This window comes from Lynx canadensis, chromosome E1 (assembly GCF_007474595.2).
Source record: "Lynx canadensis isolate LIC74 chromosome E1, mLynCan4.pri.v2, whole genome shotgun sequence".
NCBI classification, from domain to species: domain Eukaryota; kingdom Metazoa; phylum Chordata; class Mammalia; order Carnivora; family Felidae; genus Lynx; species Lynx canadensis.
This window is the reverse complement of record NC_044316.2, coordinates 4,005,072-4,031,792: the sequence shown is the minus strand read 5'-3', so window position 1 is coordinate 4,031,792 and position 26,721 is coordinate 4,005,072. Positions and strand designations below refer to the sequence as shown.

At 50.5% G+C, this 26,721-nt stretch overlaps 1 protein-coding gene across 1 annotated transcript in view; it reads right to left on the bottom strand.

Annotated features, from left to right (window-relative positions):
• Positions 1 to 1,362: 1,362 nt before the first annotated feature.
• Positions 1,363 to 26,721, bottom strand: part of USP43 (ubiquitin specific peptidase 43) — a 45,677-nt gene continuing 20,318 nt past the window's right edge. The window contains exons 9-14 of the mRNA XM_032591197.1: positions 23,385 to 23,462; positions 22,244 to 22,370; positions 21,792 to 22,140; positions 18,965 to 19,123; positions 17,039 to 17,203; positions 1,363 to 3,031 (exon numbers count right to left, since the gene is read on the bottom strand). Coding sequence (XP_032447088.1) covers positions 1,992 to 3,031; positions 17,039 to 17,203; positions 18,965 to 19,123; positions 21,792 to 22,140; positions 22,244 to 22,370; positions 23,385 to 23,462 — 1,918 coding nt within the window. The 3' untranslated portion in view covers positions 1,363 to 1,991. The remainder of the gene's footprint in view (positions 3,032 to 17,038; positions 17,204 to 18,964; positions 19,124 to 21,791; positions 22,141 to 22,243; positions 22,371 to 23,384; positions 23,463 to 26,721) is intronic.

Sequence of the window (26,721 nt, the reverse complement as noted above, 5' to 3'; positions counted from 1 at the left end):
AGCCTTTCCTGCCGGGTCCCTGCAGAGGGGGAAGCAGTCTCATGGAAGGCAGACACCAAGGGGCCTTGGGCATCCCTGGTAAAGACCTGGGATGGCAGATATAGCCACCAGGGTCCATGTATTGTCTCTTAGTAAGCCTCCCAAGTCCAGTGCCCAGGGAAGATCTCCAGCCCGTGGTGCAGTATGGAGAATACCGCTAACACTTGGGACTCGTTCATGGTGTCCAACAGTATGCCAAAGGCCGAAGTCTTCTAGGGAAGAAGCCGGGGGGTGCACATCTGAGTCCCAACCCGATCCTTTAGAGGACAAAGGAAGGGAGGCTAGGCTCAGAAGGGCATGGGAGCCCAATATGACAAAAGAGCACCAACAGGAGAAAGATCCGGAGGAAACAGGATTCCTAGACTCCCAGAAGAACCCAAGACGGCATGGACAGCTGTGTCGTCCACATCCAGCTTGAGATTTTGTCAGTTCACACTTGAGAACCTGGATGTCTTCTGAAATGCAGCCACACGGGTCTACGAGTATACATGTGGCCCTCTGGGGCCATGTGGCTGGGCTGGAGTTGGATGTCTTGAACAAATGGTTCCCATCAGAAAGGAAGTATTTCTAGAACACAGACTAAGTATAGACCCAGGTCTACTAGGGTCAGACGTAGCAGCTTCCCAGTACGAAGTGACAGGATATTTGTCAGAACAGCTACTAAGGAAAAAATAAAGTTCTAGGAAACCGGACAGTCAACTAATTGTCTGTGGGGACAGGCTCAGACTCTCGAGCCTCGTAAGTACAAACCCTCCAGAGACAGACCTGAAGGGACTGCTGTTTCCTTAGAAGATGGCAAGTCGTTTTATTTAAAAACACTTTAAAATTTTGGAAACAACTCATTTTTTGTGTTATTTTTGAGAGAGAGAGAGAGACAGACAGAGCATGAGTGGGGGAGGGTCAGGGAGAGAGGAATCTGAAGCAAGCTCCAGGCTTCAGGCTCCAAGCTGTCAGCACAGAGCCTGACGCAGGGCTCGAACTCATGAACCGCGAGTTCATGACCTGAGCCGAAGTCGGACACTTAACCGACTGAGCCACCCAGGGGCCCTGGCTCAGGCAGCTCTTGATCTCGGGGTTGTGAGTTCGAGCCCCATGTTGGGTACAGGGATTACTTAAAAAAATAAAATCTTTGAGGGGTGCCTGGGTGGCTCAGTCAGTTAAGCATCTGACTTCAGCTCAGGTCATGATCTCAGGGTCGTGAGTTCAAGCCCCATACTGGGCTCCATGCTGAATGTGAAGCGTACTTAAAAAATAAACATAAAGTCTTTGAAAAAAAAAAAAAAAGATCATTTGTTAGACTTGAATAACTCAGAGAGCCATTCACATGTTTCACTGATGGGCTTTTATTAAAATTGCATATAGGTCTCATACTTACACATTTTTTTTAAAGAACTTCCTTTATGCCTAGTATCAAAATACTACAATTATTTTGTTATATATTAAATATCTTCCTAAAGTCTCAATCATTTCTGTTCCATCCCTCCCCTAGAATCCTTCATCGTGTGTTCGGCGTCTTGAACGTTTCATCTCAGGAAGCGCGTAGAGGTTTGAAAACAAGAAGCCAATGACAAGAATTGACTCGGTGTTGCAGACTCTTCTCTGCTGGGCTGTCGAGCTGGCCCACACCCAAATCACTCTCGAGTGTAGGGACTCACGCCCTGGAATTGTTGAAACCAATCAGGTCTTGCCCTGAAATAGTAAGGCTGACCCAACAGCACCCTCTGGTGGCTTGCACGGATAAAAGCACCGAACGGTTCAGGAAAGTATTTGGACATGCTATCTTGGAAATCCAGATGCGGACACCAAAACAAAAAAAACAAAACAAAACTAAACTTATTTTCCGGGGTCCCAAGACAACTGGCTTCCCGGAAGCCCATTCTCCACACACTCGAGCTTCTTACAAGCTGCTCAGTCATGAGAATGCCAGCTTCACACCAAGCTGGAACACGCCATCAAAAGCTGGACTCGGGTAACGTTTTCTTCCGACTCAAGGAAAGAGTGTGGTATTTCACCTTTTGCAAGGTGCCCAAAGGAGTGTGCTCCCCCGGGACAGTCCTCTGGGACGCGCCCAGGGCACTGGCCCTCGTGGACCTGACGGCTTTGCGAGGGAGGCGGAGAGAGCTGGGAGCCGACCATACATCCCTCTCCAAGTGGGTGATGGGGGCTCTGGCCAGGCTCTCCTGAATCCGGGGGGAAGGAGAGGAGCCCCGAGAGTGCTCATCCACAGCCGGGCTCAGCCTGCCGCTCACCAGGGACACTGGGGACGCCTGGGGGGCCACCTCTGGCCTCTCAGATTTGTTCTCCTTCTTGGAAAACACGGACCTCAGAAGGGTGAGGGTCCCCTGGGGGACGTCCCTGCCGTCCACATTAGCCCTCATTCTGATGCGGGTATTCTGGCGGCTCTCTGCACTGTTTCTAGATAATTCCGTGCTGCTCAGCGCCTCTGTGGGGGAGGGTGCTGTGCTGAGGCTTCCTGCCTGGCCACTTCCCTTGCAGTTCGCCGTCTTCTGGCCCTCCGGCCGGGCTCGTTTCTCATTCGGCACTGAGGGCATCACCGTGAGGGGCAGGTCAAACCGTCTGGGGAGCCTGATATCCTGACTCGCATTTTCCTTGGCCTTCCTGGTTGTATTCAGGCCATCTGAGGCTCCGGGGGCTGCACAGGGACTGGGGTGGCCTGAGGGGCAGGGCGCTCGGGCCAGCGCTGTCTCACTGGCTGGCCTACCGTCTTCACCCTCAGCGGACTTCCCGTCCTCGCAGGCGGCGCCCGTCAACAGCGGCACGATGGACAGCTTGGTGGATCGGGGCCTCCGCCGGGACTCCAAGTACTCCACCAACTCGACAGATGTACCGGGAGGTTTCTCCCTGGGTCCGAAAGACCAGCGGAGGGGCAAGGTCTTGAAGGCTCCCTGCTTGGCTCTGGAAGGCGCAGGCTCCTTCATGCTGATGCTTCGGCCTCGTACGCCCCGTACCAGACGCCTGGACTCCAGCTCTCCTGTAAGAGACACCAATAGCATCAGTGCCCAAATCCCCCTCCCAGCTGCAAGGCGTGACCATGCCCGCCATTGAACAGACCATGGCTGAGCACCCCTGAAGTATCGGGCACTGTGCTGGCCGTCGGGGACACAGCAGTGAGCAGGACACTGAGGTCCCAGCCCTCGGAAGCATCAATGTTCGCAAACGCTCAGCAAAAGTCCTTCCTTTTCCAGGTTAAATTAGGTGCCTGTACCTTTCAAATGCAAGATTCTCAGATACCCTATCCTGGGCCAAAAGGAAAAATTAATAAATTGTGCGTTTAATTTTATCAGAGCTCCCACTTACATTTTCCTTCTGTGTTCTGCAACCCCTGTGTATGGTTGGAAAGACACACTTCATGTGTAAGAGCTAAACGAGAAACGGAGTCTAGAAAAACAGTGTAATCCAACCTGCAAAAATACATACTTGTGTGCGTGACACATGCATGTGAAAACATACAAACAAGTTTGTAGAAATAACTAAGATGACAAGGTGTCGAGGGGGCCATGGGATGCTGTGTGACTGATTTTCTTCTTAATTCTTTCCTAAATCTTAACATTTCTAAAGGGAATACACACATAACCAAGGATGTCTGTTTTTTCTTAAGAAACATCAGTTACTAAAACATTTCTATTTACAATAGCATCAGGGGCGCCTGGGTGGCTCAGTCCGTTAAATGTCAGACTTTGGCTCAGGTCATGATCTCCAGATCCATGAGTTGGAGACCCGCATCAGGCCCCCGCACTGGTAATGCAGAGCCTGCTTGGAATTCCCTCTCTCTCCTTCCCTCCCCCACTCATGCTGTCTCTATCTCTCCAAAATAAATAAACTTTAAAAAAAATTTTAAAAAAGAGAATAAAATACTTACGAATTAACCAAGGAGGTAAAAGATTTATATAACAAAAACTACAAAACATTAAGAAGAAATTAAAGATGACATAAATGGAAAGACATCCCATGTTCATGGATTGGAAGGCTTAAATATTGTTAAAATGGCAACATTACCCAGAGTGATTGATCTCCAGCTTCAATGCAAATCCCTATCAAAATCCCAACGGGGCTTTTTGCAGAGATGGAAAAATCCATCCTGAAATTCATATGGAATCTCAAGAGACCTCCACAGGCAGTCACAAAAAGACAAATACTATATGATTCCACCACACAAGGTACCCAGAGTGGTCGTAACCAGAGAGACAGAAAGTACAGAGACGGTTGCCAGGGACTTGGGGACGAGGAGGGTGCGGTGTCATTGTGAAATGGGCAGAGGCTCTCGGATTTACAAGATGAAAAGAGTTACAGCGATGGATGGTGGTGATGGCTACGATACGATGGGAATGTATGGAATACCACTGAAATGTGCACTTGAAAAAGCTTCAAGTGATAAACTTTGTTATAAGTATTTTCACGCAATAATAAAAGTGAAAATAAAAAGAAAATAAAAAAGAAAATACAATAAAAAAAGAAAATAAAAATAAAAAGTGAAAATAAAAGAAAAGCAACTTGCAGCGTCTGCCTTCATTTATAAGATGCCTGTAATCACAGAGGGAAAGAACCTTCACCTGAAACACACAACCCACATGGTGGAGAGACAGTCTCATGCGTTTAGAGAAAGGCCTGAGGTCAACCCTACAAGCCTTCTGCCCCCAGATGACCGCTTGTATCATGGAGTAGGAGAGCAAGCCCTATACGAGCGAGGACCGTACCACAAATACAGCCCCGGTAAGCAGCACAGCCACCTGGGACAAGCCATGTGCAAAGGGACTTGGGATTGTCAGGGGACAGGCAACAGCTCAGTGTACTCTGGTGGAGAAAGCACAGCGCTGGGTATATCAGCCAGGCCCCCGGGGAAGAAATGACCAGGAGGCAGAGTCCCAATGCCCAGCAATGACTGGAGGGGTTGGACAGCATCTCCGAGGCTCCTGGGGAATTTTACCTTCCACGGATTATTTCCGGTAGTTTTTAATCGCCTACATTTTTCCCCCCAACTCGGTATTGTTTTCTTTAAAGCATTTCTGTAGCTAGCAATAGACATGGTTTCACCCCAAATATTTTGTAATTTCACTGTCCATGGCCCACCATTAAATCCCCATACCTCGGGAGAATAAAACGTGCTGGGGTCTGAGACACATAAGCAGGTTTTTTGTTTTTCCCTCTTTGCAACCCTGGGAAGGGCAGAAAGCACTGCTTTTCTTAGGAGGATAAAGCTGTGACTTTCGGCTTTTCGAAATGAGGTAACACAGCCGGCGGCCTGGCAGGTGGCGAGGTGGCTTGGCAGTGCGTCCCCTCTTCCCAGATGAAAGGCCTGGGGCCCGGGCCCACGTCACCCCTGCAGCTCCCTTTCACAGGGGCCGCAGATGCCCATGCAAGCCCTTCCTTCCGCCTCTTCCTCGAGATGGCAGCAAGGAGGCACCTTGGCCGCCAGTGTGAGAGCAGAAGGGACGAGTAAGTGCCCACACTGATGCAGTGTCACCATTCACAAACGTCTCCCTTCCAAGGGGGGGGGAAAGTGCTCCCCCTGCTCCTCCCCGGGGGGACCTCCTGGAGGCTGGGAGCCAGAGGCAGAGGTGGCGTTCAGAGATGCCTGAGGGAGGGTACTTCCCTGCCCTGGATGGAATCTGTGGCCTTGCTCATGCCCAGTTGGCTGGAGAACCAGGAAGGAAGGGTCTAGAGCCTTGGGCCACATGGAGGACGTGAATGGTCAAGTACTTCCTGAAGGTTATGAGTCCCAGAGCCTGCAGGACAGGCTTCCCAGGTCCTGCGAGGCCTCCTCACACAGATGGCGCCCATGCGGCTGGTGGGCATGGCCCCCACCCAAGGCCCCACCCATGAGTGACTGCAAAGACAGCAGATGCTACCCTGAGAAATGCCCCATCTGTTCCTATGTGGCTTTTTATCCTAGCTAATGAAACCAGGCATCGATCTGACCTCACGATGTGTGCTGTGAGCAAGGGGCGGGCCCCCCCAGCCCTTAGGACAAGACTCCTGGTCCAGTGCTCTCAGCTCTCAGGCTGTACAAGGGTTTCCTCTGACAGCCACCCACTCATGCATTTGACAGACATGTAATGAGAGCCCACTGTGTGCCTAGGACGTGTTTTCACCGCTGGGGATAGAGCTGTGGAAAAAAAACACAAAGTGCTTGTCCCTGTGGGGTTCATCAGAAAGCAACAACAAGTGATGTCATGGGATATAGTGCTAAGAGCTATGACGAAGAACGAGGCAGGGTAAGGGGGGTGGGATACAGCGTGGTGACTGCGGAGTGAGGAGAGTGAAAGGGAGAAGGAAGCCATGTGGAGATGGGGGAAAACAGCCGCCAGGTAGAGGAAACAGCAAGTACAAAGGCCCTGAGGCACAAGTGAGCTTGGTGGGTCAGGGAAGCAGCAGAGAGACCACCGTGGCTGTAACCAAGGGAGAAAAGGTTCCCCAAGAGGCTCTTCATCTGCTGACTCCTTCTCCGTATTTGGAGGCATCTCTTTCTCTGGTTGAAGTCTGACCCCCTGACTTTCCTCTGGACCCTAGAGGGTAAGGACAAGCTCTTCAGCTGGGCTGAGCTTTGTCCACCTCTGAGAGTAAGCCAGTAGGACGAGGCTGGTGAGGGGAAAGGCTGCCTCGGGGGCCAAGGCCACCGCCCCTTCTATCGCTCCAAGAATCACCTTCGCTCAGGAGGGCGTGGAGGGGAGCCCCAATGGGCAAACGCAGAAGAAGACGACAGCACACATATTCTCTGATCCAATAGTCAGAGAATAAACAGAACCATCAGAAGAGGCCCCTAATAAACTGGCACCACCAGAAGAAATGGACAAAAGATAAGCTCTCAGGGAGATTCAAATACAGAGCAGGAGAGGACCGAAAAATGTCTTCCGGGTCTTACAATTCAGTAAATGCATTGGAGGCACGGAGGGTCATATTTGAGACTCAAATTAGTGGCCGAAAAGATAAAGGGAAAGGCAGTATCTCGCACCTGAGAGCCAAGTGACAGAGAGAAGTCACAGGGAAAAGCGAGAAGACACAGAGAACGGACCCAGGGGAGCCACCAGGCAAATGACAGAAATCTGAACAGTCAGAGAGACGATAAACCAAACAACACCACCTGAAGAAAAGCCTGCATCACATAATCAACAATAGCCAAAGTATGGAAAGAGCCCAAACGTCCATCCACGGATGAGTGGGTAAAGAAAATGTGGTCTATATATACAATGGAGCATTACTCGGCGATCATAAAGAATGAAATCTTGCCATTTGCCAACAACGTGGATGGAACTGGAGGGTATTATGCTGAGCCAAGTAAGGCATAGGAAGATAAATATCGTATGATTTCACTCATATATGGAATTAAAAAAAATTTTTTAACATTTATTTTAGAGAGAGACAGAGTGTGAGCAGGGGAAGGGACAGAGAGAGGAGACACAGAATCCGAAGCAGGCTCCAGGCTCTGGGCTGTCAGCACAGAGCCCGACGCGGGGCTCGAGCCCATGAACTGTGAGATCATGACCTGAGCCGAGGTCGGATGCTTAACCGACTGAGCCATCCAGGCGCCCCTTGTACAAGGAATTTAAGAAACAAAACAGATGAACATAGGGGATGGAAGGAAAAATAAGATAAAAATAGAGAGGGAGGCAAACCATAAGAGACTCTTAAATACAGAGAACAAAACTGAGGATTGCTGGAGGGGAGGCGGGTAGGGGGCTGGGTAGTAAAGAGGGCACTTGTTGGGATGAGCACAGGGTGTCATATGTAAGTGATGAATCACTAAATTCTACTCCTGAAATCATTATTACACTATATGTTAACTAACTTGGATTTAAACAAAATTTTTAAATTAAAAATAAATAGGAAGGAGGGAGGAAGAAGGAAGGAAGGAAGAAGAGAAAGAAAAAGGAAAGGAGAGAGGAAGGAAAGAAGGAAGAAAGGAAGAAAGGAAGGAAGAGAAAGAAAGATAAAGAAAGAAAAGAAAAGAAAAGAAAAGAAGGAAAAGAAAAGAAAAGAAAAGAAAAGAAAAGAAAAGAAAAGAAAAGAAAAAGAAAAGAAAAGAAAGGAAGCCTGCATCTGTAGCCTGAAAGGTTCTGGGGGTTCTAGGAAGCGTTGATGAACAAAAACACAGACCCAGGCATATACTAGTGTTGTTTCTAAATTCCAAGGTCAACCACAAATTCTCAAAAGCTTCCAGACAGAAAGGACAAGTGACTCTCACATGAAAAAAGGAAAAAAAAAAGAAAAAAAAAAAGCACTTCTCACCTGCAACCCTGGGGCTTGGCAGACCGTGGGGAAACATCTACAGACACCGGAGAGAGAAGGAAGGACTTCAGTCCAAGAGCCCTCCAACCAGCCAAGCTGCCATTCACTCCCCGGTGAAAGAAAATATTTGTGGCCACGCATCCCCCATCCCCGAAAAGAACTCTGACCAAACACTAAAGAATCAGAACCCAGACCTCAAGACAGAGGGGGACAGAAAGAAGACAGACGGGGGGTGTTCAATGGAGGCTGCCATAGGGGGACCATCCACCTGCAACAGGGCAGGTGGTCCCAGGACGGGGAATACGCAGTGACGTGAGCATGTTTGGGATCTGGGAAGGCACGGCACTCAGAGCCTGAAACCCTCTCAGAGAAGCTGAGAGCTTGGGATCCAGGGGAGGGGAGGGGAGGTTCTAAAACAGACCAGGGGGCACCCGTGGGGCTCAGTGAGTTAAGCGTCCAAATTTGGCTCAGGTCATCTCACGGTTTGTGAGTTCGAGCCCCGGGTCAGGCTCAGGGCTGACTAGTGCAGAGCATGCCTGGGATTCTCTCTCTCTGCCCAACCCTGCCTCCCCCCACCCCCCACTGCCCAACTCACGCTTTCTCTATCTCTCTCTCTCTCACAATAAATAAACTTAAAAAAAATAAATACGGGCTCCTGGTGGCTCAGTTAGTTAAGCATCCAACTTCTGCTCAGGTCATGATCTCACGGTTTGTGGGTTCGAGCCCCGCGTTGGGCTCTGTGCTGACAGCTCAGAGCCTGGAGCCTGCTTCTGATTCTGTGTCTCCCTCTCTTTCTGCCCCTCCCCTGCTCGTGCTCTGTCTCTCTCAAAAATAAATAATAGGAAGGAAGGAAGGAAGGAAGGAAGGAAGGAAGGAAGGAAGGAAGGAAGGAAGGAAGGAAGGTTGGTTAAAAGAGAAAGACAAATACCACAGGACTTCACTCATAGGTGGAATTTAAAATACAAAACAGACAGGGGTGCCTGGGTGGTTTAGTGGTTGACCGTCTGACTTCAGCTCAGGTCATGATCTCACTGTTCATGAGTTCGAGCCCCGCATCGGGCTGTGTGCTGACAGCTCAGAGCCTGGAGCCTGCTTCAGATTCTGCATCTCCCTCTCTCTCTAACCCTCTCCCGCTCACACCCTGTGTCTCTCTCTCTCAAAAATAAATAAACATTAAAATAAATAAGTAAATAAAATACAAAGCAGATGAACATAGGGGAAGGGAAGCAAAAATAATATAAAAACAGGGAGGGGGACAAAACATAAGAGACTCTTAAATACAGAGAACAAACAACAAACTGAGGGTTGCTGGGGTGGCTGTAGGTGGGGGGATGGGCTAGATGGGGGAGGGGCATTGAGGAGGGCAATTGTCGGCATGAGCCCTGGGCGTTATACGTAGGGGGATGAATCACTGGAATCTACTCCTGAAACCATTATTGCACTCACTATATGCTATCTAACTTGGATGTAAATTTAAAAAATTAATTAATTAAAAAAAAAAAAAACCCAAGATGGAAAAGAACAGAACTTCCAAACAAAGGGGGGAAAAAAGAGAGAGCAAAGACCAATGAGATCGACTCAGTAAAAAACAAGGAAAAAGGAAAAAAAGAAACAATAATAAAAAAAAGTGTTTTAACGAAACAAAATCAAGTTTAGGGTTGTTACTGATGAGGGAGGCTGAGGTGGGCTGAGGACAAAATACAAGCTAGCAACCCCCCCCTCCCACCCCCACCCTCCATCAGCCCTCCTGGCAGGTGGGACGTGTGAGATATTCCCCAGGCTCTGCTAGAGGCAAAAACCACCTGAGCATGACCATAGCCAGGCCTCCAGGATCCTGAGAGTCGTTAGCATATGAAAATCTCACCGGAAACTTCCCTTGGACCTGACCTTCCCCCAACTCCCAAATGTATAACCCTTCTCTCCACAGGGTCTGGGACAGCTCTTCCTGCCCACGGGTCCTGTCTCCATGCTTTAATAAAATCACCATTTTTGCACCAAAGATGTCTTCAAGAATTCTTTCCTGGCCATCGGCTCCGGATGCCCTATCACCCCAAAACCTCATCAGTGACATCAAAAACGGATGGGCTGGGGCGCGTGGGTGGCTCCGTAGGTTAAGCGTCCTACTTCGAACTAGGTCATGATCTCGCTGTTCCTGAGTTCCAGCCCCACATCGGGCTCTGTGCTGACAGCTCAGAGCCTGGAGCCTGTTTCAGATTCTGTGTCTCCCTCTCTCTCTGCCCTTCCCCCATTCACACTCTGTCTCTCTCTCCTTCAAAAATAAATAAACAGGGGCGCCTGGGTGGCTCAGTCGGTTGAGCGTCCAACTTCAGCTCAGGTCATGATCTCGCAGTCCGTGGGTTCGAGCCCCGTGTCGGGCTCTGGGCTGACAGCTCAGAGCCCGGAGCCTGCTTCCAATTCTGTGTCTCCCTCTCTCTCTGCCCCTCCCCCATTCATGCTCTGTCTCTCTCTCTCTCTGTCTCATAAATAAATAAACGTTAAAAAAAAAAAAACCAAAAAACCAAAACATAGTGTTTACCAGAAACCACTTAAAAGTAACTGTAAGAGAAAAATTCATAAAGCAAAAGAGAACAACAAAATGATACCAGGCCAGTGCCAACAAAAAGAAAGGAGGAAGGGGTGGAATGATTAATCTTGAACAAGGTAGAATTTAAGATTAAAAGAACTTAAGATAAAGAGCCACGTTACAAGGAGGACAGACAATTTATAAAGAACACCTAACAGTCGTCAGCTTCAGACATCTATTAACAAGGCAGCAAACCATATAAAGCAGAAATTACTGAAGTCCGTGGCATAAAAATACAGCCATACAGAGGGTGCCAAATATGCCTCCTTCCTAGCGAGGTGGTCCTCGATAAGGTCAACGTAGAGACAAAGTGAACTGAACCCAAAAAACGACTCACCTGATTTAAGAGCTACGACCTCACATAGACACAGTCGACATGATTCCACACGTGCAAAGAACATCGACAAAATAATAATCATGTACTTACTGTATCACAAAAAGGGAATGCTTTTGGAAAACCACATTCTTGGCTCACCATCCGCAAAATTAGAAAGAGAGAGTTACAGGGAGACCCCCAAATCATAAACGCTTGAAACTCCCAGATAACTTTTAAAGAGGAAATAAAAGCGGAAATAATGTAGTACCTGGAAAGCACTTCAAGTGACAAGGAAAACCTGGAAGGCCCAATAAAAGTCGTAGAGAAAATCAATCATCAAGAGCACCTCGATAGTAAAGCTGAAGTCCCGGGACCCCTTATCCACCTGAGGGGAGCCCTTATTCACCTGAGGGGCTTCTGCGTAAGACCCCAGCAATTTTTTCACATGGTCTTGCTTTCTTTGTTTCCTATTTAACAGAGAGACACAGAGAGAGAGAGAGAGAGAGAGAGAGAGAGAGCGAGCGAGCAGGGGAGGGGCAGAGGGAGAGAGAGAATCTGAAGCAGGGAGCCCAACGTGGGGCTCAATCCCACAACTCTGGGATCATGACCTGAGCCGAAATCAAGAGTCTGATGCTCAACTGACTGAGCCACCCAGGTGCCCCATCACATACATGGTTTTATTTTTATAAAACTTGCAGGGGCGCCTGGGTGGCTCAGTCAGTTGAGCGTCCGACTTCGGCTCAGGTCACGATCTCGTGGTCCGTGAGTTCGAGCTCCGCGTCGGGCTCTGGGCTGATGGCTCAGAGCCTGAAGCCTGCTTCTGATTCTGTGTCTCCCTCTCTCTCTGCCCCTCCCCTGTTCATGCTCTGTCTCTCTCTGTCTCAAAAGTAAATAAACGTTAAAAAAAAAAAATTAAAAACTTGCAGAAGTCAGGTGTTTTTACATCCTTCTCCTTGGAGAGCTTCTCCTGACACCTGTCCCCGATTACAGAAGATGCAGTCCCCTTCAATATTCCTTGGATCCAGCCCTTTTGGTCCAAATGCCTTCCCCATTCCCACATCCCATAACTAGGGCTCCTGGGAGGATGAAGTCCCCAAGCTGTCAGGGTTTCTCTCCAGAGGCCTGCTTGGCATTTGGGAGGGACAATCCTGTCCTGAAACGACACCGTCTCTGGTCCTGCCCGCTGGGGACTACGTGCTACTTAGTCCCCTGTACTCGTGTTGACGGTGACAAAACTCTCCCCCAAACCCAGGGGGAGATTGGGTGGTACCCACCCCCCCACGGAGACTTATATGCTGGAGCCGGATGTTGTCCAGGCTGACCGCTAACAAGAAATGAGGCTGGGTTTTCAACCACCTCAACAGGCTCCAAAGCCCACCACCGTTTTAGTCAAACGTCAAGAGGGAACGCTCCCCTTTGGAAGCAAGGCTCTTGCGGGGTCCGCACGGCATGATCTCCAGTTTGGAATTTATAGCTAGCAGCCACAGAGGCAGGATGCCCGCAGCCAGAGGGAGCGGGGTCTGTCTGCACCCCTCGCTTCTCCAAGGAGGCGAGCTTGCACCTGGGGACTTCCCAGCCTCGGCTTTCTCCTCTGCAAAAGGGCTTTTCGTTTCACCCTCTTGGAGATGCTGATGACCAGACGGAGAAGTAAAATGCCGGCCAGGGGCTGGGATAAACTTATTCGTCCATATTCCTTCCCCTCCCGCCCTAGTGCTGTCTCTTGGGGAGTGGTGGCAGGGAGGGGGGTGGTTCTCTGAAGCTGTGCCTGACTCCGGGCTGAGCACCATGTTGAAAAGCTGGGCCATCTTTTAAAGTTGCCTCCCAGTTGGGGCGCCTGGGTGGCTCAGTCGGTTGGGCGTCTGACTTCGGCTCAGGTCATGATCTCGCAGTTTGTGAGTTCAAGCCCACGTCGGGCTCTGTGCTGACGGCTCGGAGCCTGGACCCTGCTTCAGATTCTGTGTCTCCCTCTCCCTCTGCCCCTCCCCTGCTCATGCTCTGACTCTGTCTTTCGATAATAAATATTAAAAAAAAAAAAAAATCTTAAAGTTGCCTCCCAGTGGAGGCGTGAAATACACTTCCCCCCGGGAGAACTGAGACGTGGCCTAAGGTTCCAGGCCACTGGAACAGAACTGGGATGGATTTATGAGCGCGTCAGAGGCTCATGCTGATGGGGTGGACAAGCTTGGGAAAGAATGCCTTTGGTGTGTGTGTGTGTGTTCACCAGACATTGCCTCGATGTGCATCACGAGAGGGGAAAAGGAAAGTCCAGAGACAGGGTGGGTCAGAACATAACACGTTAAACACTTGGCTTCCACAAAAAAACAAAAACAAACAAACAAAAAAAAAACAAAACAAACAAACAAAAAAAACGCACTCTAAGGAAATCAGACACATGTCATAGGCACGTAGAGACGCTCCGATCAGTATTCTTTCTAACTGTGAAATACTGGGAGCCAAGATGCCAAGCCCTAAGGAACAGTTAACCCAACTGGGACACATAAACCATCATGAAACAGAGTGTTGGATTCAAAGATGCTCTAAAACCACCTGTAGCCTCAAGATTGTATCATCACATGCATTCACTCACAAAAACGTAACAAGAGCCTGCTACATGTCAGGTGCCCTGTTGGCCACTTTGATACAACGGTGACACAACGTATAAAGATGTAAATAGCTGATGAATGAACACATAGGCTACGCCCAGGTACAATCTCACTCCCAGATACCCACGTGCAGACGAACGCACGACAAAAACATGTGAGCAAAGATGCGCACAGCAGGACCACTGGTGACAGCCCACACCAGAAACTACCCCAGTATCCAAACACAAGAGAATACGTAAATAAAATACGAACTCTTCTTATAACGTGGGGGCAGTCTTACAGGGATTTCTACAGCATCACCAAGGAACTTAAGAATCTGTAAATCGAGGGGCACCTGGGTGGCTCAGTCAGTTAAGCGTCCGACTTCAGCTCAGGTCATGATCTCGCGGTCTGTGAGTTCAATCCCCGTGTCGGGCTCTGTGCTGACAGCTCAGAGCCTGGAGCCTGTTTCGGATTCTGTGTCTCCCTCTCTCTCTGACCCTCCCCCGGTCATGCTCTGTCTCTGTCTCAAAAATAAATAAATGTTTAAAAATAATTAAAAAAAAAAAAAGAATCAGTAAATCGAGCCCCACGTCGGGCACTGCACTGACAGCTCAGAGCCTGGAGCCTGTTTCGGATTCTGTGTCTCCCTCTCTCTCTGACCCTCCCCTGGTCATGCTCTGTCTCTCTCTGTCTCAAAAATAAATAAATGTTTAAAAAAAAAATTAAAAAAAAAAAAAAGAATCTGTAAATTGAGCCCCACGTCGGGCACTACACTGACAGCTCAGAGCCTGGAGCTTGCTTCGGGTTCTGTGTGTGTCTCTCCCTCCCTCTCTGCTCCTCCCCCACTTGCTCTCTCTCCATATCTCAAAAAAAAATGAATAAACATTAAAAAAAAAAAAAAAAGAATCTGTAAATTTGTAACTCAAGGTGCTTCCCCTGATGATCAAGCCAAACTTTTCCAGATCGGCCTCTGAGATTGATTTCAGCCCATCCATGAGCCCACAGGAAAAAAGGAAGTGGTTCTTCCCACCCCACCCACCGTGCTTTCTTTCCCAAATCCCTGCTTTTGGTGTTTACTGACCATCATCAACAGTCAACAGACGACAATGTCTCTGTCTGTCTATTTGCCTCTGTCCCTCATGGGAACTTAGACGTCTGTGCAGAGAACTTTAGGTGGCTGAGTTATTTCCAGGGCTGTTTTTTTTTTTTTTTTTTTACCAATGGAATAAAGCCACACACAACATACATTAATTTAAACAGATATGGTGCTGAGCAAAGGAAACCGAACAGGAAAATATATGTACTGTATGACTCCGTTTACATCAAGTTCCGACACAGGCAAGACTGATCTATGGCATCAGAAGTCAGAGTAATAGTCCCCCCCTCTGGAAAGGAGGGAAACAGTAACGACTGAGAGAGATACAAGGGGGTAGGGAGGGCCTGCAACGTTCTATTTCGTAATCTGGGTGATGGTTATGTGGATGTGTACATTTTAGGATAATTCATTAGATGTGCATTTTTGATTAACACACTTCTCTGTATATATATCATACCTACATTAAAAAGATCTTACTTTTTTTAGGGGCGCCTGGGTGGCGCAGTCGGTTAAGCGTCCGACTTCAGCCAGGTCACGATCTCGCGGTCCGTGAGTTCGAGCCCCGCGTCAGGCTCTGGGCTGATGGCTCGGAGCCTGGAGCCTGTTTCCGATTCTGTGTCTCCCTCTCTCTCTGCCCCTCCCCCGTTCATGCTCTGTCTCTCTCTGTCCCAAAAATAAATAAACGTTGAAAAAAAAAAAAAAAAGATCTTACTTTTTTATTTGAGAGAGAGAGAGAGAGAGAGAGAGAGAGAGAGAGAATGAGCAGGGGAGGGGTAGAGAGAGAGAGAATCCCCAGCAGGCTCCGCACTGTCACTGCAGAGCCCGATGTGGGGCTCGATCTCACGAACCCTGAAATTATGACCTGAGCCGAAATCAAGAGCTGGATGCTTAACTGACTGAGCCACCCGGGCGCCACTGAAAAATCTTATTTTAAAAGCTAATTCAGGAGCTAAGAGGACACACGGAAACTGTAAGTAATTAGTACGTGCTGGTGCTTTCTGAGCAAAGGGGCGCACAGGCATGCGCACGCGTGCTCCGAGATTTTCCGGACGGACTGTTTCTGTGGTTATCCCCTGCCTTTCTTGCACCACCATTATTTTCTCCCTCTAGGGAGAGGATCACCTGAATCCTAACTGGATCGTCCGGATGCCAACGTGCTCTATGTCCCAGAAGAAAATATAAACACACGCTGCCGTCATCTGGGCCTCTCTCTGGCTCAGATGACCACAGTCAGCACCCCAACCTGGCCTCCCACCCTTGTCCCGCCCCCTTGTGACGGAGTCCCAGAGCAGACTTGGTGAAAATATAAATCCCAGCTCAGAATTCCCCAATAGCTACTCACTGCCCTGGGGGCCAAAAGCCAACTTGGTACCACGAGCCAAAGGCGCGCTGAGCCCCGGCCCGTCGATCTCTAGCTGTCTTCTCTGGCCACTGCTCCCGTCCCTCTGCCTCTCACACGCATCCCACACTCACCCCCACCTTGGAGCTCCCCTGCCTGGAGCACGTGCCCAACCTTCTCCACCACTCCCTCTCTCTGTCTCTCAGGTGTCTGCTCCAAAGCTGTCACTGCAGAAGAACCTTCCCCACCGGCCCTGTTCTAACGAGGCCCCTGCGTCCTTTCTCTCCCACCCCCAGCCTGGATTCCTCTGATGATCTACCTCCCCTTGTCCCTGCTTTATACCAGGTCGTTATACGCATCTACTGGTTTACGTGTTATCTTCCCCATCAGACGGCACGCTCCAGGGAGCGGAGAAAGAACGTACCTGCGGCTGGAGGGCAGCGGGCAGGGGAGGAGGCGGAGGGAGAGGGCAGGTCACAGAAGACCCCATAGGAGACATGGATGTCTCTCCTAACGACGGGCACTTTTTTTCAAAAATTTTAATGCTTATTTTTTGAGAGAGAGAGAGACAGAGCATGAGTGGGAGAGGGGCAGAGAGAGAGGGAGACACAGAATCTGAAGCAGGCTCCAGGCTCCAAGCTGTCAGCACAGAGCCCAACACGGGGCTCGAACTCACGAGCCGTGAGATGATGACCTGAGCCGAAGTTGGGTGCTCAACCGACTGAGCCCCCCAGGCGCCCCTGACAGACACCTTCACACTCAAAGCCGAGGAGCAGAGGCCGTTAAGGCAAGTGAAAATAGAATCGGCCAATCTTACCGACACGATAGGACATACCCTTTTCCTGATCGGAGAGGCCGTTGGTGAAGACGGGAGGGTCAGGTGCCGGGGGCCGGGAGGGGCCGGGGCTGGAGCTCCAGGACAGCAGGCTCCCCCTCGCACTGCTGTTACTGCTCCCGAGTCGAAGGAGCCAGTGATCGGAGAAGGAGGAGCTGGTGGAACCTGTGGGACACAGAGAGGAAAGGCTGGACCCAGCCCCACCCCGTCGGGGGTCCCCAAAGGAGCTTCCGGAAGCCAGAGGGGAGGCTGGACCCTGCCCCACCCCGTCGGGGGTCCCCAAAGGAGCTTCCGGAAGCCAGAGGGGAGGCTGGACCCAGCCCCACCCCGTCGGGGGTCCCCAAAGGAGCTTCCGGAAGCCAGAGGGGAGGCTGGACCCAGCCCCACCCCGTCGGGGGTCCCCAAAGGAGCTTCCGGAAGCCAGAGGGGAGGCTGGACCCTGCCCCACCCCGTCGGGGGTCCCCAAAGGAGCTTCCGGAAGCCAGAGGGGAGGCTGGACCCAGCCCCACCCCGTCGGGGGTCCCCAAAGGAGCTTCCGGAAGCCAGAGGGGAGGCTGGACCCAGCCCCACCCCGTCGGGGGTCCCCAAAGGAGCTTCCGGAAGCCAGAGGGGAGGCTGGACCCAGCCCCACCCCGTCGGGGGTCCCCAAAGGAGCTTCTGGAAGCCAGGCTCCCACCCCCCCGAGCCCCGGGATGGTACAACCCAAGCAGAATCACACAAGCCAAAGTCATGACCAGAGGAGAAACCCGCTATGGATTAGCCACGTGACCAAGCTGAAAATTTAGGGAAAGGCATTTGGGCACCGAAAGGTCAGCGTGTTGATGAGTTCTGAAATGCTTTTCCTGGGGTGCCTGGGGGGCTCAGTCAGTTAAGCGGCCGACTTCGGTCGAGATCAGGTCATGATCTCACGGTCCGTGAGTTCGAGCCCCGCATCAGGCTCTGTGCTGACAGTTCAGAGCCTGGAGCCTGTTTCGGATTCTGTGTCTCCCTCTCTCTGACCCTCCCCCGTTCATGCTCTGTCTCTCTCTGTCTCAAAAATAAATAAATGTTAAAAAAATTAAAAAAAAAAAAAGAGAAAGGCAGGCTTTGCATTAGGGTTTAGACCTCCTGGGGCATTTTGGTTTAATTTGCCTGCCTTCCAATAATTATTAGGAAGAACATAGAGGCAATTAAAACGAACAAACAAAAAAAGCTCTCCCATCCCAAAGATAAGGATAGGATTGCAGAGTGAAACAAATCACATAAAAAGGTCAACTTTGATCCTTTTTAAAAATTTCCTGCAGGGGCGCCTGGGTGGCGCAGTCGGTTAAGCGTCCGACTTCAGCCAGGTCACGATCTCGCGGTCCGGGAGTTCGAGCCCCGCGTCAGGCTCTGGACTGATGGCTCAGAGCCTGGAGCCTGTTTCCGATTCTGTGTCTCCCTCTCTCTCTGCCCCTCCCCCGTTCATGCTCTGTCTCTCTCTGTCCCAAAAATAAATAAACGTTGAAAAAAAAAAAATTAAAAAAAAAAAAACTTCCTGCAGACTTCCAAGTCTGAGGTTGTTTACTAGATGTGTCTCTGGAGGGGGTTAAGCAGCTACCTTTCCCGCTGAGACCCGGAGTCCCTAATAACCGCCCCGCCCTTTCTAATAGGACGGACACAGGAATATGTCACACAAGCTTAATTATAAAGGCTGGCTCGATACGAGGGAGCCTGGAAACCTGAAATCCCAAAACCACCAAGAGTCACCTGCTGTGAAATTATTATTCGTATTCTTTTCCCCTTGGGTTTTACCGTGTGCATTGCACATCCCTACCAATGGGAACCCACGTCTCCAAGCAGCAGTCAGATCTCCCCCTTCCAGACCCATGCCTACCTCTCCTGGTCCTTGATGTGTGACAGGGAACCTCCCCAGTGCCCCTCTCTTTGCGGGGGGACAGCACGTACCTCTCATGGAACCGCTGGCTGACCAGGGGGGGATGCTGTTCCGTTTCTGATAAAACAGGATGTAAGCCCCTCGCGTACTGACCTCATCTTCCGGGAGCGGTTCCACTGTGCTGTCATCAAAACTGTACCACTGGCCGTCCAGAGAGTTCCGGCAGTAGGCTGCAAAAGTCCAAAACCCCCGTGCCAGTTATTGGAGCCCCTTCAAAACAGAAAGGCGTTTCTCGCCAGCACAGCTGAAAAACGGACGTGTTTGTAACAGAGTGGGAAAGATCGGTCCGTTTTGGGCCAGAAGTGAGTTTTGTGGAATCAGAAAGATCAATCAGTTACACACCCAGCTGCTCACTGATAAAAAGCGTGCCGTTACTCTGAGTTTGAATCCTTACGTTAGAACCCCTGCTCGGGCAAAAGCTCCGGTAACAGGGAGCCCCGAATTATTTAGCCAGACGATAATGTCCCCATTCGCCCTGCTCCTTGAGAAGTTTCGAGATGCACATCTCTGATTCAGTATGCCACTGAAAACAACGCTTTTGGGATTATGGTATGCTTCTTTCCTGCCTAAGAACTAAAGCAAAACATTTAGGAAAATGTCCATAAGTAAGATTCTTACCACCTTTGAAACAATTGTGACAAAACATTCTTTTCCTTTCCCTCCACATCTCAGTGAAAGGTACCATCACCCAAGAATACAGGGTCAGCCCACTTTTCTGCACTGAGCCACATAGCAAATAGCTTAGGCTTTACAGATCACATATGGCCAGTCTCTGCGTGCATATATATATATATATGTATACACACATATATAATATATATATACACACACACATATATATACACGTATATATATATACACACACGTATATATATACACATATATATACTTTACCACTTTTTGAAATGTAAAAATCATATTTTATATATATGTTTATATATACACATATATATTATATATATGTACATATATAATATATATAGCTTAGGCTTTACAGATCACATATGGCCAGTCTCTGCGTGCATATATATATATGTATATATATACACACACACACATAATGTATATATACACACACACGTATATATATATATACACGTATATATACACACATGTATATATATACACATATATATATTTTACCACTTTTTGAAATGTAAAAATCATATTTTATATATATTCTTACATATACATATATATTATATATATGTACATATATAATATGTATATTACTTATATATATTTATATATATACTTATATATATATTTACATATATATTACATATATATTATATATATATATATACATATATATATATATATATATATATATATAGCTTAGGCTTTACAGATCACATATGGCCAGTCTCTGTGTGCATATATATATATATATATATATATATATACACACACACACACATATATGATATATATACACACACACACATATATATACTTTGCCACTTTCTGAAATGTAAAAATCATATTTTAACTCGCAGGCTATGCAAAATCAGGTACTGGACTGGATTTGGCCGGCAGGCCATCATTAGCTGAGCCCTGCACCAACCCAAACCAGGCACCTAGGGGCTCATCTTTGCCCTCCCCTTCCCTTCCACCCCACACGCAGTCCAAAAGGCAATCTGGCTGATTCGACTTCCAAAATGCATCTCGAATACCCCAACTGTCACCTCCTGAGTCCCCCGAGTCCCGGCCAACACCATCTCTGATTTGAGCCCCAGAAATTCCTAACCGGAACTCCCAACTTCTACTCTACCTGTTTTCCACAGAGCAGAGCTACACCCTCAACTTGCGAACTAGATTATGTCTTTATTATTCTTTTGCCTAAAACCTTGTAATGGCTTCCCGTTACGCTTTGGAAAAAATGCAAACTCTCGTCCACGGCCTACACGTAGTGCCCACCTCTCCAGCCTCATTTGTGTTACTTACCCCTGGGTCTCTACACTTCAGCCATGATGGGCTTTCATCAGTTCTTAAACACACCAAACTCTGCCTCAGGGCCTTTGCCCATGCTAGTAGCCCATAATGGTCTTCCTCCCATTAGCCCATTATTCACACAGCTCATTCCTTTAGCTCTTGGAGAGCAGGCGCTATCCTCAGAGGGGCCTTACCTCTATCACTGAAACAATCAATCAAACCCTTTCATAATGCCAGGCATTGAATGCCTGTTTACTGGCTGTGTCTGAAGTTTGACTTAAGAAAGAATGAGTGATGGTCCCAGATTTTCCACCCAGCCCGGTGCTTTCCAAATCGAAGCTACCTTGGAACCTTAGAAACAGTGCACTTCCCAAGAACGAAAATGAAACATCGTAAAGCATCTTCTCCCGTGACACAGTCTGTTGTTCTCGAATAGCACAGGCCATGGTGCCTGATCGTGAACTAGTCACCCAGCCGTCTGTCTCCGTCTTTGCTGCTGTCCACCCCTCTCAAGCTCCTCTGAGGGAGGGCAGTTAAACGTATGCCCCAGAAATAAAAAACACCAGACCTGATAAATAAGACACCGTGTGTTGAACCACAGACGAGGATTAACGCGCCTCTCTCGGGCTCCATCGGTGGCCCTCCCATATTTGCTGGGGCCAAACGCTCAGGCTGCAGCTAAGCTGATGTTCCAACCACCATCCCAACTCAACGTTACGGCGTGGACCCGGTCCCCTGCTCTCTGGCAGGTGCCTGACGTGCGGCGGCCGAGGGGTCTGCGTATGCCCAGTGCCGGGGTAAGCTCGGCCTCGCGGGGGCACCTCTTCCCGGGGCATCCTGGAGCTCGGGCCGCAGTCACGGACACGTGACCACGGCCGCCACAAACCGGGAGGCGAGGCTCACCTGTGTAATGCCCACCTTGCAGACCGCCGTGGTGGTTGCAGACGGCATACAAGTCGTACAGGAAGTCCCACGGGCAGCTGGCGGGCAGGCAGGCCGGCCGCTCCCAGGAAGGCCAGGGGCCTGTCGCGGGCTTGGGGCCCGCGTTTCTCTGGGCCACGTGGGGGGCCATGTTGAGGCCGGAGAGCGGAAACTTCACCAGCGTGGACAGCTTGTTTCTCCTCTCGCCCACCTGACAGAACCTTTTCAGGTGGATGATGAGGATGTCAGGCAGGGTCCAGAGACTCAGCTTCACCGTGCCCTGCTGGAGGGCCTTGCAGTGTGGACACTTCCACGCATCGTCCTGAGCCAGCTGGAAAGGAAACCACCAGGACGGTGAGGCACCCCGCTCCGCCGCACCGCGGCCACCCGCCCCCTTCGCAGCCCCGGGCGTGCACCCTCCCTCCGGGAGACACCTGCTCCTCCTTGGTGTAGAACTGAAAGCACTCGTCCAGGGTGCAGCTGGGTTGCTGGTGCGCCTCCTGCTGCCGCCACACGCTCTCCGCGTCCTGGACCCGCTCCTCCTGGGGGCTCCCGAACAGGCTGCCGGGAGAGGAAGCCGACGGCATTGGGGCTTCTCACCTGTCGCTCCTCACGGCACCCACCAGGGGAGGCCAAGCCGCCCCAGCTGGCGCTCACTCTCTTTGACGAGAATTCCCGGGGTCTCCCCTACCAGCTCCAGCTGGTAGCCAGCTCCACAACCGATCTCACGGTTTGTGAGTTCGAGACCCGCGTCCGGCTCTGTGCTGACAGCTCGGGGCCTGGAGCCTATTCGGATTCTGTGTCTCCCTCTCTCTCTGCCCCTCCCCCACTCGCACTCTGTCTCTGTCTCTGTCTCTCTCTCAAAAGTAAATAAACATTAACAAAATTAAAAACCAAAATAAAAAATAAAAAAATTTCTAAAAAACAAACAAAAAACACATGTCCTAGAAGCTGCTGGTTGCCCCACAATTTTTGTTTTCCTCTCTTTCCTCAATAAAAAAGTGATGTATGAACCTTTTGGTAAGTGCCCTTTAAGAAAAGGAAGCATCTCTTGGCCCTCTCCCTTCTCCTTCCTGCTAACTGGCATGCAGACTTATAGGATACACCTGGAATAGTCCTCTTGGACCACAAGGTTCACTTGACCAACACAGGGCATGCTCAAAAAAACCAGAAACTTAGGGGGCACCTGGGTGGCTCAGTCAGTTAAGCACCCAGCTACGGCTCAGGTCATGATCTCACAGTTCGTGGGTTCGAGTCCTGCATCGGGCTCTGTGCTGACAACTCAGAGCCTGGAGCCTGCTTCGGATTCTGTGTCTCCCTCTTCCTCTGCCCCTCCCCTGCTTGTGCTCGCTCTCTCTCTCTCTCTCTCTCTCTCAAAAATAAATAAACATTAAAAAATTTTTTTTTAATGCACACAATTGTCATTAGCGTTTCTCAGAGGCCTGGATCACGTGGGATTAAGGAGGCGTGTGCACTGCCTTCAGTCACATTGGGGGGAACCGGGCACAGGCAGACTTATGTGTACAGGCAGGCCTTTCTCTCCTCCCCGCTGGAGCCCAGTGCTGTTGAACTCACCGCCCCTTGGCATCACTATCCCACTCCACGGCCAGTTTGACGTGCGGGGGGCCTCCTGGCCTCCTGGGGTGCAGAGCCCTGAGGAGAGAACGGGGAGCCCATCAGAAAGCACGGGGCCTCCTTCCCACACCTCTGCCTCCAACCCCAGGACCCGCTGTTCCAAACAGAAGCAGCAAAACTGAGGGTAACCGAGGCTGGGCATCTGGGGAGTTGGGTCTGCTGAAGGCTTCGTCCGGAACCCACCACCCCTGACCGTTCTCCACTGGCTCCCTTGTGAGCAAGGACACAGATCCACTCTCCCACTGAAGCCTCAGCCATCTTCTCGGTGTCTAGAGGGCAGTGCCACCTGGGTGTCCTATGTGACGCCCCAATTCCGACGACGCCTCCTACGGGCCTCTAACTTTGCTTCTACCGCAATGCGGAACAGGCACCTCTCGACCGCATCCATGGCCTCAAAGGCCTTCCCCTTCCGGACCCTCAAAGACGCAGAAACTCTCAGGGTAAACCAACCCGTAAGCTCTTCCCAGCTGCTTGGGCTCAGCCCGTTTCAGACGAGTCAAGGAGTGAGCGGAGAGGGCGAAGCTTTGTCCCGAAATCCACAAGACACAGACGAGTGACGACAACGTCTGTCTGTACCCGAGCGTTTAGAATGTATCACAAGAGGGGCGCCTGGGGCGCGCAGTCGGTTAAGCATCCTACTTTGGCTCAGGTCATGATCTCACGGTTCGTGAGTTCGAGCCCCGCATCGGGCTCTGTGCTGACAGCTCGGAGCCCAGAGCCTGCTTCGGGTTCTGTGTCTCCCTCTCCGTCTACCCCTCCTCCACTCGTATTCTGTCTCTCTCTCTCTCTCTCTCTCTCAAAATAAGTAAATAGTAAAAAATAAGTAAATAATGTATCACGAGAAAAAAGTGGGGGTGTCACATGCGTCCCTAACTGTCACCAGGAGCATTCTAAAACAGGCTTTGAGCTCACGGAAGGTACAAAATCCTGTAGGTGAGCACTGCCAGGTCTGGGCTGGAATTGCGTTAACAGCGTGCTGAGCAAGAGGGGGTGGGGGGGGCACAGAACGAGGTGTGTCTGGGGCGAGCCCTCCCAGTTCAGCGAGCCCTGCTGACGGGAGACAATGACATTCCATTCTGGGGAAACAGTCGACAGGATACGCTGTCATCTGAGCCACATCCTCGACTCAGCCTCACGGATAAACCCAAAGTACCGAGCTCCCTCGGCCTCAACCCTCAGTCTACTTTTTGGTTGGCATCTACATTGGGAGGGCAGAAAGAGCTGGTAGCTTCAGGCCCGAATTCTGTCCTACAAAACCCCTGGGGGCGCAAAAAAGGGAGAGGTATGGGTCTAACAACGTGGAGTTTGCCCCTCGCGTGGAAACACCGTTCAGGAGACAGCACGATCTCCCCTCCTGATCCCGGCCTTGACTCAAAGGAAAGAGGGCAGCACTCGGGGTTTATGGAAGGAGGGTGAGATTCCAAGCATCACACGGACACGATCCCTACCCTCTACCCTCTCTGACGGAGCTCAGCGTCTAACGGGAGAGACGCGCATAAGCAATGGCTGCGAGTGCCCAGAGCGTTTATAGGGACTCGGAGGAAGGACACCAGGGCTGCCGTGAGCCCAGAGATTTCCTGCATAGGATGAGCAGGAGACAGCCAGGCGAGTGGAGAGTGGTGGGGAGAACGGCCCTGCAGGCAGAGGGCTCGGCGGGAGCAGAGGGCAGGGCTTGCGCTGGAATGACCTCAGCCCGGTGAGGGGCACGCCACACAGGGAGATAGGGGCGGGTGGCGAGCTCTGCCACCGGAAGCGTGGACCGTAACCCCGTGGGCCACCGGAGGGAAGGGAGGGAAGGGCCCCTGGTCTGGAGGCTCCCGGAGCATCGAGCCAAGAGGCTCCATGGGCCCAAACCCAGGCGTTGGCGGTGAACGTGGACACGGGGAGCAGAGCTGAGTAGCTGCCAGGGTTCGGAACAAGAAGGCTTGAGGATGGGCTGAAGGTGAGGGAAAATGAGGAAGAGGACACAAGAATGGCTGTCAGGTTTCCAGCTTGGGTCCCTCAGTAGACACATGGCCACCATTTTGACACAGGAGACAGGAGGAGGAGAGGAGGAGGAGAGGCTTGAGCAGGAAGAGCTCCGAGCAGCAAACGTTTGGATGGCACATCTGAGAGACGGTTAAGCAGGACAGGGGTGGGGGTGGGGGAGGCAGGCTGTATCTCAGGGATAAATTTAGGCTGGAGATACGGGTCTCTAATGGGGGAGAGGCAAACAGGCCTTTAATTTTAATTTAAAAAAAAAAAATTTTTTAACGTTTATTTCTGAGAGAGAGACAGAGCGCGAGTGGGGGAGGAGCAGAGAGAGAGAGGGAGACACAATCTGAAACAGGCTCCAGGCTCTGAGCTGTCAGCACAGAGCCCAACGCGGGGCTCGAACCCACAGACCGCGAGATCATGACCTGAGCCGAAGCCGGACGCTCAACCGGCTGAGCCACCCAGGCGCCCCTTTAATTTCTTTTTAAGGTTTATTCATTTTTCAGAGAGAGAGACACAGAGCATGAGCGGGGTGGGACAGAGAAAGAGAGATTCTGAAACAGGCTCCAGGCTCCAAGCTATCAGTCCAGAGCCCAACGCGGGGCTCGAAATCACGGACCGGGAGATCATGACCTGAGCCAAAGTTGGACGCTTAACCGACTGAGCCATCCAGGCACCCCAGGTCTTTATTTACTTATTTTTTTTAATGTTTATTTTTGACAGAGCGTGAGTGGGGGAGGGGCAGAGAGAGAGGGAGACACAGCATCTGAAACTGGCTCCAGGCTCTGAGCTGTCAGCATGGAGCCCAATGTGGGGGCTCGAACCCACGAACCGCGAGATCATAACCTGGGTCAAAGTCAAATGCTTAACTGAATGAGCCACCCCAGGCGCCCCTAGGCCTTTCGTGTTTTAAAAAAATATTACATGGGGCACCTGGATGGCTCAGTTAAGCGTCCAACTCTTGATTTCTGCTCAGATCATGCCTATGATTGATTAATCATCGGCTATTGGGGACTGAATTCCATCTCCAGCCCCTCTTGGCTCCCCGGAGGTCTGGGGATGGGACTGGTAGTTCCAACCTTTAATCACATGACTGCCTGTCCTGGCAACCAGGCCCCATCCTTAGGTTCTTTCCAGAAGACACCACAATCATATAAACTCAGGTGTGGTTGAAAGGGGCCGTTACCACCAAAAGCATCCCAAGGGTCTTCTGCGCTCTGTGTCGCGAGACCCAATACTATTTCTTATTGGAAACCACAATATCACGTCTACGTTATAGATTCGTTCAGCTTTTGCGGACCGA